The sequence below is a fragment of the Lytechinus variegatus genome, chromosome 15 (assembly GCF_018143015.1).
Source record: "Lytechinus variegatus isolate NC3 chromosome 15, Lvar_3.0, whole genome shotgun sequence".
Lineage (NCBI taxonomy): Eukaryota > Metazoa > Echinodermata > Echinoidea > Temnopleuroida > Toxopneustidae > Lytechinus > Lytechinus variegatus.
Window position 1 is genome coordinate 12,670,586 of NC_054754.1, and position 14,729 is coordinate 12,685,314.

The window sequence follows — 14,729 nt, forward strand, 5'->3', positions numbered from 1 at the left end:
AGTCTCACTGACTATTGGTTGAGGAGTGATTCCACCGAACCTTCGGATTACTAAAAGCCTTTACAGCTCCCTTACTTCTTTCAAGGTAAGTCATATACTTTCTGGACTACTTCAAATCACAGGAACGAAGAGCCTTGCGGACTTGTATGCAACAGGCTAGAATTGAAATATCCGTTTTTAAAATGCCATTTTACATTCATATTGAGTTTTCATAGAAATGTACGATCTGCAACAAACGTGTCTGAGGTTTCATTGTCCAAAAAATATATAACTTTGTTCGCGTTAAGTTGAGAAAAGGATCCCTGATCACCACCATTCGAAAGTGAAAGAGTTACATATGTATTTCGATGTATGATCTGTTAAAATTGCTATGGTAATCATTCGATTTTCATGAACGAATTCAGGTATGATTCGGTGTATGTTCTTTTTTTTTCTCTCTTCCTCTTTCCTGTGCTCTCATTTTCTTTCAAATAGCATGGCAGTTACCTGTCATGCCCAAAAGATTGGAGAATACGTTATCATAAACCAGTGGCGGACCGTGACCCGGAGGAGACAAATGATTGGGGGGGGGGGGGGGCACTGTATTTTTTGTGAACAATACTTTAATTGCCCCTTAAATGATTTATCTCCTCCGGGTCACGGTCCGCCACTGTCATAAACAGTAAAATTGGTGAATTATAATCTACAATTAATGAGAAGTCCTGTATTCATGATTTTTAATTTTTTTTAAATTCTTATCCATAGGTCGAACTTGATTCTATAAAGAAATCATCATGTGTGACGACGATATTGCCGCTCTTGTCATCGACAACGGATCCGGTATGGTGAAGGCCGGATTCGCCGGAGACGATGCCCCAAGGGCTGTCTTCCCATCCATCGTTGGCAGGCCCCGTCACCAGGGTGTCATGGTCGGTATGGGACAGAAGGACAGCTACGTCGGAGACGAGGCCCAGAGCAAGAGAGGTATCCTCACCCTGAAGTACCCCATCGAGCACGGTATCGTCACCAACTGGGACGATATGGAGAAGATCTGGCATCACACCTTCTACAATGAACTCCGTGTTGCCCCAGAGGAGCATCCTGTCCTCCTTACCGAGGCTCCCCTCAACCCCAAGGCCAACAGGGAAAAGATGACACAGGTAAGAATAAGATCATGTCATCTTCATATTTATTCTCAATGACCGTGTGTTTCTTTCAACTTTCACTGTTTATAAAACGCTGTTTAAAATTTTAAGCATTTTGTTTGAGCCCGTCACTCTAACAACTACTGTTTAAACTTTTTAAACAACCGTTTAGAAAAATTAAACAACTTGTTAGAGTGACATGCTTAGACAACGTGCTGTGTAAAACTTAACGGAAGATTGAATAAACTTGCCGATGTTATTTGGAATGAAACAAACGAAAGACAATAGATAAAAACTCTTCAGTTCATGAAACCATTCTTATTTTCTTTCGCAGATCATGTTTGAGACGTTCAACTCACCCGCCATGTACGTCGCCATCCAGGCCGTACTTTCACTCTACGCCTCTGGTCGTACCACTGGTATCGTTTTCGACTCTGGTGATGGTGTTTCCCACACCGTGCCCATCTACGAGGGTTACGCCCTTCCCCACGCCATCCTCCGTCTGGACTTGGCTGGACGTGATCTCACCGACTACTTGATGAAGATCCTCACCGAGCGTGGCTACACTTTCACCACCACTGGTAAGATAAAAGTTATCCAATTTGTTTTACTTGCGTTGGTCATTCAAAATACAATATTTTACGATTTACGATAAATCATGCTGCTGTTTAAAGTTTTAGGGATTTACATTTAGCAATACTTCTTCAAAATTCGCACTCACTTTCTTGTTGGTGGTCATGTTGGTATAATTTCCATACAACATTATTTCGTTAAAGTTTAGTATGAAAATGCCTTGTCGGCACCGAATACAATCTGGGAGACGTGTCCCAATTCGCATACCATCAAGTAAATGTCGTTGAGTTATAACTGATTTCCTATATGGCTGACCAGGCATATTATGTTTGGCATATTTGGTACAAACAGTTTACTTTGAATAGTGCATTATATCCATTTCACGTTTGTATGACCCATTTTACTCGACCAGGGTCTGACCTAGACTCGGTGTTCAAGAGCCTTTAGAGAAATTTATGTCATCAACATGACGATGAAATAATATCATCATCGTAATTGAAAACCTTTTAATGTAATCACGTTGTGAAATCTTGAAATTAAGATAAATGTTATGTAAAAAAAAAACTTATTCAATTCATAATCAATCTAATTTTATTTAACAGCTGAGCGTGAAATCGTTCGTGACATCAAGGAGAAGCTCTGCTACGTCGCCCTTGACTTCGAGCAGGAGATGCAGACTGCTGCCTCATCCTCCTCCCTCGAGAAGAGCTACGAGCTTCCCGACGGACAGGTCATCACCATCGGCAACGAGCGATTCCGTGCCCCTGAGTCACTCTACCAGCCATCCTTCCTTGGAATGGAATCTGCTGGCATCCACGAGACCTGCTACAACAGCATCATGAAGTGCGATGTTGACATCCGTAAGGATCTGTACGCCAACACTGTTCTTTCTGGAGGCTCCACCATGTTCCCAGGAATCGCCGACAGGATGCAGAAGGAGATCACCGCCCTTGCTCCACCAACCATGAAGATCAAGATCATCGCTCCTCCCGAGAGGAAATACTCTGTATGGATCGGAGGCTCCATCCTTGCCTCTCTCTCAACATTCCAACAGATGTGGATCAGCAAGCAGGAATACGACGAGTCTGGCCCATCCATCGTCCACAGGAAATGCTTCTAAACCTTGAAAAACTCTCCTATAAAAACTGTGCAATGCGATATTTTTATTTTCTCCTCACCATACACAAGTCGTAGCAAAAATACAATCATACCCTGAATAAGTGGCGGATCACTTCCTAACTCTGCTTCTCCTAAAATTGGTGGAAATGACTGTTATACCAGTAATTCAGATATGTTTATCATAACCATATAATAGTACTATAATATAATACTTGAATAATACTGGGGATTATGTTATAGATTGTTCTTCACTAACTTTAAAAAATATTGCTTTCTTGATAGAAAATTTTATTTTACTGGCGTTACAATATTGCCATAAATTATTGAACTGTTATGAATGATTGTCATGAAATAAGTGTTATTGTTACCATGGTTATCATCATGACCATTTCAATGATAACAAATCGTAATATCTTTCATCCTTAAAGTTCTATGAGTTTCAGAACATGCAGAAGGTATTGTATATATTATTTCATATGCAAAAAGTATGAATTCGGACTAATATATTGTAAATAAATTTATACAAAATTAAACCTCAGTCTGTTATAGTACTGTGTATATATGTAAAAATAATTTGACCAATAGTATGGTATAAAATGTTGATCTTCAGGATTGAGAGGATTCGAATGAGTTTGAATTTTTACTTCCCGAAGTGAGGGTTGCTATGGAGACTATTCAGCTGTACAAATATACGCGAGACCATAAGTTTTCAAAAAAAAAGTTCATAAAACATGTATTTTGTTTCCTTTAGGAAAGAATGCTCTTTTTGATGATTATTGTGATGACCTGGTAAACGCACGGACATTTTGAGAGCTCCCGATATTTCAACAAAATTTGGTGAAAATATCCCTTAAACAGTTGCATATCCGTGAATATGGATAGAGGAATGCGAGATTACAACCTAAGGGCGCAGCAGAAAGGAAAATCTCAATCTACTGCCGCAACTAAAAGCAAAAACAGTGAGGCAAATGCTACAGAAAGTGAGCAGTCCACCACTACCACTACAGGCGCCATGACAGGTGACACGTCATTGCACGAGGAACGCAGCGCTCAGGGAGCAGCCATGATACCCCCGGAACTCGCTTCTTTTATGCTAGAGTCAAGGGCTTCATTCACACAATTAAACGGTAAGCTGGATAAATTTATGGAAGAAATGTCTACTATGAAAGCAGATCTTGCTAATACTAACCACAAAGTATCAGATCTTGAAACGGGTCTTACTCTTACTTCTGATAAAGTTTCAAGTATTGAAAACACTTATCTTCCCCAGTTGCGTTCCCAAATCCTCAAGAAAATAGAAGAACTTGATGAAAAACTACTACTGAATGAAATTCACGATAGGAAATCTAACTTGCTCATTTATGGAGTTCAACAGAGAAATGAGAAGGAAAACACCTACGATGTGGTGCATGAAGTGTTTGTTCATTTTATGGGAATATCAAAGGAAGAAGCGTCCCGGATCCCTCTTGTTAATGCGCACAGGCTACCCTCTTCCACCCGTGGAGTTGCAGAACCTCAACGTCAACCCCCAGCAATCATTGTCAGATTCGTCAGGATGATTGACCGTGATCGTTTGTTGTATGGATTTGAGCGACGACCACGTCAACACTCACCGACATCTACCCAGCAGCCTATCCCACAGCTTCAATCTTCCCCTTACAGTAAAGTTACCATACGCACCGATTTGCCCCCGAAAATGAAAAGGGAGAGGGGTAGATTGGCCTCAATCGCGTATTCACTAAGAAAGAAGGATCAAATGGCTACGAGAATCAAAATTGTTGGATCGAAAGTAATTCTACAAACACGCAAATTCTCGAGGAGTGCTGGAGCAACCCCTGAGAGCTGGTCTGTTTGGTCCGATCCCGGTAGCGAAAAATAGTGATGTTTACAAATGTCAAAGAAATGTTTCAGAAGCAAATGTAAAGAAATCAGCTAACTCCTTAAAAAAAAATCAATGAAATAATGCTTAAATGAAATATGTACTTGAAGAACAATGAAGAGTGTATTCACGCTGAATAACATCGATACATGAGATAAAATGGTCAGGCGGTGGAATTATGCATTTTTTGTTTTAAATGATATGTATCCTTTGGGGCATTTTTTTTCTTTCTTTTAAAGTTGCTACATGATCAAAATGGTGTGTTAAATGGATAACTAAGACGGCAAAATTTTGCAGATTATAAAACATGAAATTAATATTTATTGAAAGAAAGTGATGGAAGATAGGTAAAGCTGCTTGTCACTTTTCCTTTATATTCATAAACAACTTTAAGGTTTGTGAAATCCCCCCCCCCCAGAATTGGCTGTAACTAAAGTTGTAACATATAATCATTACCTTTAAAACGGCAAGTAATTAGAGAGAAATGAGAAACGAATGGTTTTTTTGCTTTCTTTTAAAGTTGCTACATGATCAAAATGGAGTTTTAAATGGAAAACTAAGACGGCAAAACTTTGCTGATTATAAAAATATGAAATTAGTATTTATTGAGAGAAACTGATGGAAGATAAGGTGAAGCTGCTTGTCACTTTTCCTTTTCCTTATATTTATAAACAACTTTAAGGTTTGTGAAATCCCTAAACAGGTTGTAACTAAAGTTGAAACATGTAATCATTGGATTTAAAACGGAGAAATGAGGGGTTTTGATGTCCTTCTGGTTTTTTTTGTCCCCCTTATTTTATTTAATGATCAAATACTATGAAAAATATTTAACATCGTTTGACTTGTGTATGTATAATGAGAACAAATGCTAATAAGCATCTAACAACAAGCCATTAAATAGGAATGTTGAACAACGATGAAATTATAGAATACAATGTAACAGAATGATGAATATTTTTTTATTCAATTTGAAAATGCCTTTCACTTTTTTTCTCTATTTTTTACGGAAGTAGGGTGAACAAAAAATAATTATAAAGTGAAAAATTGGCATCAAAATTAGTTTTGAATCAAATAATTGAATTTGGCAGCATGTCCTTAAAAAAAAAAGAAGCAATAGACAGGTTACGAAGGATTGAATAAGTTGAAATAGAATAAAAAAAAACACATTTTTTTTTAACTGAATGTCCTTTACCTTATGTCACGAACATTTTAATGAATATTATAGAATGTGGTTCTAGTGTACATATATCGTTGCTGCAAATCACCGTTGGATAGGAAATGTTTAACAGGAAGTGATTGAAAGATTTAAATGAAGAAAGGGCAGAATGAAATGAAACAGAATGAGAATACTTTTAGATTCTCCAAATGGAAAGTCCTTCACGTTTCTTCTTTTCTTTAAAAATATCATCATTAAATCATTACCTGTATGTGTAGTAAAATGGTTGCATTGGTATAGTTATTTTTCTTTCTTTTTTTGAGCAAATAATAGTATTCAACCGAAAGATCATGTTATAAAGAAATGATAGAAAGATGACGGAGTGAGAAGAAGGTCTTTTATTTGTTTGTTGTCCTTGTTTTTGTTTTTTCGATTTAAAGACCTTCAATTTCTTGTAGGTTTTCTTTCCTCTTTTTCTTTTGTAAAAGAGGGAAAGAAAATGTTAAAAGACGTTTACAATGACTGATTAGAATACTCAAAGCTGAACCAAAGTATTATAAAAGTATGACAGCAAGTCTTGAATGGAATGAAATTTTAAAAAAAATTATGACAAAAAAATGCTTAATTACAGCTGTTTTGATATTAAGTCATCTTTAGAAAGAAGTGTTGAAAAGATAAAGAAAGGATTTTATTGACTGAAGAAAAAAAAATCACTTCACATAATCTCCTTGCATATAAATATAAAATTACAAAAAAATTATTTAGGTCTTAATTCCTATACTTGTATTTGTATAGATAATGTGGTATGATTTCGTCTAACAGCTTCAAACGCATGCATAAATAATCTCTTTTCTTCTCTTAATGCAACTAATAATTTCAAATAAGGAATACTCACTTGTTAAATGTATCTGATAAATGTACATGCATAACATCTTGCGTGTCAATTTTTGGTCTTCTATTTCCATGAAAGGTTGTTGAGGTCAACTGTAAATAAATTATATTTTATATTGGAGTGCCTTTCCTCAAATGGAAAAAAATTGAAAAAGCTGGAGCTGTTATTTGTGTATTGCGTTCCTCTTGCATTTGTAACAAAAAATATAGACATTTTAAACGATTCTACAAAATCTGATGTAGAAGTTTAAGGTCTCGGACACGAGTCCATTATTTTTTGTTATTCCATCAACAAGGATATGCTTGACGTATATAGAAAATGCATTTAAAAAAATGTTATATGACGGTATCGAGAGAGTTGAGATACATAGATTTCATTCAATTCTTTTTTTCATATTATATAATTTTGTTTACATCAGATATAAAATTATTCAAAAAAAATATATATAAGGCACACTCATTTGTATATATGTGTATATATACAGGTTTATAATGTATTCGCATGACACTTGCATGTCTATTTTTCAAGTCCTTGAAAGGTTTGCGAGGCCAAGTGTAAAGGATTTTTTTTTTTTCGTTTACCTATGTTTCAGTGTCTTTCCTCTGATTAAAAACAAGGTCTAGTGGCATGAATAACGGTTTTCAATGGCTTTCAATAACTTGGAGTAGCTTGACCTTTATTTAAACTGCTCAGTTCATCATTGACCTGCTCTAATATGCAATGTTCTTTGTCACAAATATCTATGAATAATTATGATAATGATAATGACAAATTGCAGTTTAGAGGATAATGGAAAATAAAACCATAAATTCTTAGATGTTTTATTATCAAGGCTTGTTTAAATAATTTTATCAATCAATGAAAAAAGGTTAATCAGCAGGAGTTTTTGTAAATCACATCCTTAGACATGTTAGAGGGGGAAAAAGAAGCTAATTCAATGTTAAATTGAGTTTGAATAAATTATTTTTTATATAAGTTTGCATATGTCATAAACCTGTAAAGCATTTTTATTCATAGTGTTCCTAATTTAAGCAAGATGAATAATTTGTACATACACGTACAAATGCAAAATTACGTAGACCATGTACCAGTTTGATTTTAGATTAAGAATATTGTTGCAAAATTCGAACATTGACTCTTTTCACCTTCATTCACTTTACTGGAAAGTCTGCCCTGAATTGTTTGTATCAATGACTATGCCACTTTAAGTATTGTTATAGGGAGGCTTCCCATCTTCGTTATTATCTATGGGAGCTCACCCATGTTCGTTATGCATCTGTTCAGAACGCAAAGGTTAACATTTAGTAGACATTGTATATATGTAAATGTTAACCTGTTGAATCTTTGTTTGTCTGTAGATTTTTTCGTGTTCTCTATGTGCGTAACCAGTTTTTCTTCATCGAATTCTTCTCTCCAGGTCTTTGCCTCGTCCACACTCACGTGCAAGCGGTATCCATGGTCTCCACAGGAAGCGCTGTTTTTCATTTCGTGTTATTCTCACAAAATTCCCGGTCATTGAAAATCAACCTTTTGCAATGTTGAATGATGATGAGTTATACCATTTGTTTAGGCCGAATACTGAAACCCAACAGAAAAATTGCAACCTGCCGTATTTTGAAAACCTTGTATCCAAGGAAATGAATTTAGCTGTAGACTTAAACGATAATAATGACAATAATTATCACAGTTCAAATTACTTTACCATAAATCAATTTAAATCTCCGGAAAAGTCAGCGAATACATTTTCAATCATGCACATGAACATAAGGAGCCTGAGCTGCAACTTCGATAATTTACGTCTTTTAACGGATACATCTCCACAAACGAATTTGTCTGTAATCGCGTTAACCGAGACATGGTTATCTCAGGAATCTAATACTTTATACTCACTTCCTGGTTATACCTTTGTAGAAAATAATAGAGCTAATAGGAGAGGAGGAGGGGTGGGTCTCTATATTAATGAAAAAATAGAATATTTCATACATACAGATCTTAATTGTATGAATGAATTTGCTGAATCTATCGTTATTGAAATTCAAATCCAAAAATCTAAAAACATTATTATAGCGGTATTTTATAGACCTCCCAACTCCAACTCACATATTTTTTTAGAATACTTACAAGATTTTCTACGAAATCCAGTTTTTATAAATAAAGATTGTTATATAGCAGGAGATTTCAACATAGACATATCTAATACTAACCATAATGCCTCACAAGAATTTTTGGACATAATGATATCCTCATCTTTTTTACCATTAATTACAAACCAACCCGGGTTACTAACCAATCTGCAACCCTTATTGATAATATTTTTTGTAATGTTACTCCTTTACCCGAGTCGGGAATTATTTTATCTGATATCTCAGACCATTTTCCGATATTTTCAAGAGTCCCGTTTAGGTTAACAAAAAATCATTCCCCGCAGCATAAGTTCCGAAAAGTAACGCCAAATAATATAGCGAGGTTGAAAGAAGGTCTAGAAGACACCGACTGGTCTGAGGTGTTCGGTTCGCAAGATACCAATACTGCATATAATATATTCATTAAAAATTTAACCACACACTTAGATAGACACGTACCACTAGTCAATAAATGCTACAATTATAAAAAGAGTCCAAGACTTCCTTGGATATCGAAATCAATATTACGGTCAATAAATCGTAAAAACAACTTATACTATGCCGACAAAATAAATCGTTCAGAGAAGTCGCATCGCAAATACACCATGTATAAAAATACCCTTACAAAAATTTTGCGCAGCGAAAAACGAAAATACTTCACAAACCAATTAATTCATTTCAAGCATGATATAAGAAAAACATGGCAAACTATAAACAATGCCTTGAATAAGTATAGCGTAAAATCGAACATAAAAACAATAAAACACAATGATATCGAAATTCATGATTCTGCCCGGATAGCTGACATATTCAATCAATATTTTTCACAGATCGGAAAAAATCTAGCCGACAATATACCATTAACACAAAAGAAATTTACCGATTTCACTCACCGACCAAATCCTAATTCTCTTTTTCTATTACCAGTACATAGGAATGAAATAATAGATACAGTGAATAACTTAAAAAACAAAAAGAGTTGTGGTCATGATGGTATTGATAATATTTTATTAAAAAATGTCATTGAATATATTGTTGATCCTTTAGTACACATATTTAATCTATCCTTAATTAATGGCGTCGTGCCCGACAATATGAAAATATCTAAGGTAATACCAGTGTACAAAAAAGGAGATAAGAATAATGTATGTAACTATAGACCGATATCTTTATTGCCTACTCTATCAAAGATTCTAGAAAGAGTGATATATACAAGACTATTAGAATTTTTGAATAAATATAACATAATTTCTGATTTTCAATTTGGATTCCGCCAAAAGCATAATACTTCTCATGCCACTCTTTCATTTGTTGAAAAAATCACAAAAGCTATTGATAACTTTGAACATACAGTAGGTGTTTTTCTGGACCTCTCCAAGGCCTTTGACACTATAAATCATGAAATACTACTATACAAACTTGAAAATTACGGAATCAGAGGAAAGGCCTTGGAGTGGTTCAGGAATTACCTAATCAATCGTAAACAGTTTGTTAACATAAACGAACAAAATTCTTCTCCACTAAAGGTTAATTGGGGTGTTCCTCAAGGCAGCATACTGGGCCCACTTTTATTTTCGATCTATATAAATGACATTCACAATTCTTCGACAATGTTATCTTATATTCTTTTTGCAGATGATTCAAATGTACTTTATTCTCATCCTAATCCCGATATTTTAGTCAATATATTGAACATTGAACTGGAGAAGCTAGTACAATGGATAAGATCTAATAAATTGTCAATCAATGTAAAAAAAACGAAATGTATGCTTTTCAGCAATTCTTTAGATAAATTACCATACGATATTAAATTGGACAACGCTGACATTGAAGTGGTCACTACAACAAAATTTTTAGGTCTGATAGTAGACAACAATTTATCTTGGAAAACACACATTGATTTTATATGCCGTACAATATCACGCAATATTGGTGTTATAAATAAGGTCAAGTTTTTTCTTCCAACTTCCTCCCTAAAAATGCTTTATTCAACATTAATTTTACCCTATCTAAACTACGGGATAATTGTCTGGGGAAATACACATACATCATATCTAGAACGAATATTACTTTTACAGAAAAAGGCATTGCGCGTTATTTTTAATATGTCCTGGAGATCCCACACAGACCAATTGTTTATTGACAATAAAATCTTAAAAGTAAAAACATTATATCAATATAACTTGGGTCAATTTATGTATCAATTAAATAATAATATGCTACCATCAATCTTTGATTCTTCATTTAATAAAAACAAAACTATTCATAAATATCCTACACGTCAATCCGAGGAATTTCATTTTCCTCTACCCCGGACAATTCTTGCCAAATCCATCTTCACTTTCGAAGGCCCTCGACTTTGGGGCACTCTTGATAATACTATCAAAGATTCCCCAAGCCTAAATTCTTTTAAATTTAAGTTGAAAAAGTTTCTCCAAGATACTCGTTAGTTTTTTTAACTCTTCATCACTCATACATTATACTTTTCATATATATACTCAGCACTACGAGCTGTGAAATATGATATTTTTCGTTTTCCTGTTGATCCGTAAATTCGCTGTGAGTGTTGGGGCAAGAATCTGGAGACCACTGATCTTGCTATTTTCTCTCATTTCTATTTCTTTCTTTTTATTCTTTTAAACTATTCATTCAGATAGTTTTACGTTCAAATTTCTACCATGTTGTGTTTGTGTTTTGTTTATATTCTTCATACGTATGTTATAGGAGGCTGCATCCTACAAGCTTCGCTTTTTAGCAGCCTCCTCCGTTTCCGACCTGTTATCTTGAGTATTATACATAATAAGTTTCTTTGTTTTATTGATTATAATTATATCAAGATGTATGTAACAAAACTATTGTAAATGTAAATGATTGTTGGAAATGGAAAAAATAAATGAAATGAAATGAAATGAAATGATAAAACCAAATTTTATAAATCCAATAAAACCTTATCTTCCACTCTCAATAAACTTTGAATATTTCGAAAATCAAGACCAACAAAGTTAAAGGCTACAACTAACAAAAGTGAATCTCCTTGGCAACAAATATATCCCACCCCTAGTATTTTGCCCTTTTTTTGGCGGGGGGGGGGTTAAAAAACCCCACGGTGACCAATTTTTCACATTTTGGGCGACTTAATGCGCTAATAATCAGAAAAAACTACCACTTACGCGAGAGTTTAATGTCGTTCTCTAACAATGCTTAGCCCGAATTAAGAGGTGTAAGTAGATAAACATTTACAACATTTATTGGAAAACTGTTTATGAATTTATATATTAGGAAGGGAAGATGAGGGGGAAAGGTGGAACATTTCGAGCAATGTGTTATAACATCGACAAAGTGGGGTCCATAGTGTTAGAGCATGTTCTAGTAGAATAGCTCTATGGTTAGAGAGAGACTGATGGTGACAGTTTGAAATGGAGAAGAACAATCAGAGAGCCTGGTATAGGAAGATTTTGTGAACTAAAAAGGAGTGGGTATATGATTACAACGCGTGTATGTGCAGGTGGGTCACAGGGCACTGCCCCCCACCCCCCACCCAAAAAAAGAAGACCCGTTAACGAACACGACGAAAGACAAGAAAAGGGAGAAAAGAGAAAGAAATGCAAAGGAAATGTAATGAAATATGATACAATTTTCTGACATATCATTATGTCAAAATTATCACAAAGTTCACAGTCAAGATTTTTTTTTCTCGCTCTCGACTTTTCTTATTAGACATGTAAGACATTTTGCCCCTCTCGCAATGTTGTACCTCCTCAATACTTGGTGTTCCTGAGGAAAAGGGGGTATAGGGGGTAGAGTTGATTTTATTTATCGATATTTTTATACTTGCCAGTAGAATCTATACGCTTTAGTTTGAGATTGTGAAAAAAATCAAATCAGATTTGATAACTTGATATTAGTATAATCACGATAAAAGGTAAAACACAGCATTGATGGATTTATAAAGAATAAAAACTATGTTTGATATATAGATTATAAAGAGAGAAGAAGAGGTAAATAATAGACAGAAAGATAGATAGATAGATAGATACATGTAGATAGATAGATACATGTAGATAGATAGATATATATATAGATAGATAGATAGATAGAAAGAAAGAAAGATGGAGAGATAGATATGTAGATAGTGAGAGAGAGAGAGACGGAGGGGGAGGGGTGGAAGGGAGATGGTTGAAATGATTATTTACAAATTAGATGGATAAAGATAGGTAGATAAATGGTTAATTAATAAAAATCAAGATATCATCGCGGCTAAGGCCGAATTGCGATGTATTCACAAGGTAATTAAGACACAAAAAATATTCAAACAATAATACAGATAATTACAAAATAAATAATGCGGATAAAGTATGGTATTGAAAACGACTTGTGTTGTGGAATTCTAGAAAGGAAAGAGAAAGATGCGGAGGAGGAGAGGCAGATAGAAAGAGAGAGAGGGGGGGGGGGGGTTGAAAGGGATAGAGAGAAAGAGAGGGGGAGTGAAGGGAAGGGGTGGTGCAGAAGAAAAGAAGCTACAAACATTATGAAAGAGGTAAAAACATGAAGTTGTAAGGCTGCAAAATTTTACGTTAGAATAAACAAAGTTAGAAGTATTAGAAAGTAAAATATTATCCTTCACACATATTGGGATAGCAAGATATATTTCAGATAATACATAAGGAATACGTATCATTTGAGAAGGGGTGAGCAAAATCATAGAATTGAAAGTGAGTGGGAGAGATCTAGAACTTGGATGTTCATAGGGGTAAGAAAGAAGAAGATATGGGGGGGGGGTGAGCGTAAAGTACCTTACTCCAAGGGGCGGACATCATATTCCCCTCCCAAGTGAAACAAAAAATTGGTATACGTAAGATATAAGAACCATTTTTTTATATACGGACAAACCAAACATGCATTATGACTCTCAAGAAAAACCTAACGTTTGCACTTTATAATCCGTTTTCCATTTTCGATTTTCTTTTTTTTTAATTGTATATGTGATACTTTGGGCTGGTCGTGTGTTGTTTGGATGTGTGAGAGTGTATTTAGTTTGTACTGATGGATGATTATTGTAAGCACTGCAAATCACATAGATCTACTCCTACTCAATTTCTATGTACGCAATGTATATCAGATTTATTCCCTTTCAATCATTTTATTGACGATTATGAATACTATTGGTCATTATATAATTTCTTTTGCCTAAATCATAGCATTGACACCGAGAGAATTCGAAATAGGAAAATAAATCCATTTAATATGAACAATACTCAGCAAAATAGTTTTCTCAATGACATTTTTGTTGATGGCGACTTTCAATGCATATCTCAAGGTGAAAGTAATTATATATTTCCAGAAGAATTTCAGGAAAGATTTACTTATGCCCACAGTCCGGTAGCCTACAAGGATTATTTTTCAATAATTCATTTGAATATGAGAAGTTTATGTAGAAATTTTGATAACTTTCAGATCTTTTTGTCATCTTTAAGGTATAATTTTGATATCATCGGTGTGACGGAAACATGGTTTACTCCTCAAACTCACCACAGTATGTATAATGTAAACAATTATTCTTTAGCTCAAATTTCAAGACAGGAACGAAATGGTGGAGGTGTTGCTAGTTATATAAACGATTGTATTGATTATGTGATTCGAAATGACTTATCTTTATGCTTACCTGATATTGAAGTACTTTTTATAGAACTCAAAGGATCACTTACAAACTCTGTAATAGGTTGTGTGTATAGACCCCCTAATACCAATTTATCTTCCTTTAATGACAAACTTATTTTATGTTTAGAAGCATTGGGCAAGGAAAAGAAAAATATTTATATGATGGGTGATTATATGTTGACTTACTCAATTACCATAAACACTC

General features: G+C 34.6%; 1 protein-coding gene across 1 annotated transcript; it reads left to right on the top strand.

The window, feature by feature from the left end:
• LOC121428519 (actin-15B) lies at positions 1 to 3,349 on the top strand. Its single transcript, XM_041625204.1, has 4 exons — positions 1 to 85; positions 745 to 1,139; positions 1,459 to 1,705; positions 2,300 to 3,349. The coding sequence occupies exons 2-4, from the start codon at positions 774 to 776 to the stop codon at positions 2,815 to 2,817; spliced, it is 1,131 nt and encodes a 376-aa protein (XP_041481138.1). The 5' UTR covers positions 1 to 85; positions 745 to 773; the 3' UTR covers positions 2,818 to 3,349.
• Positions 3,350 to 14,729: the final 11,380 nt, after the last annotated feature.

Bases quoted from the DNA above. Each gene is read 5' to 3' on its own strand.
- LOC121428519 (XM_041625204.1), top strand. From the start codon at position 774: ATGTGTGACGACGATATTGCCGCTCTTGTCATCGACAACGGATCCGGT. The intron at 1,140-1,458 runs GTAAGAATAAGA...TTTCTTTCGCAG, and splicing joins ACAGGGAAAAGATGACACAG to ATCATGTTTGAGACGTTCAA. The intron at 1,706-2,299 runs GTAAGATAAAAG...TTTATTTAACAG, and splicing joins CTACACTTTCACCACCACTG to CTGAGCGTGAAATCGTTCGT.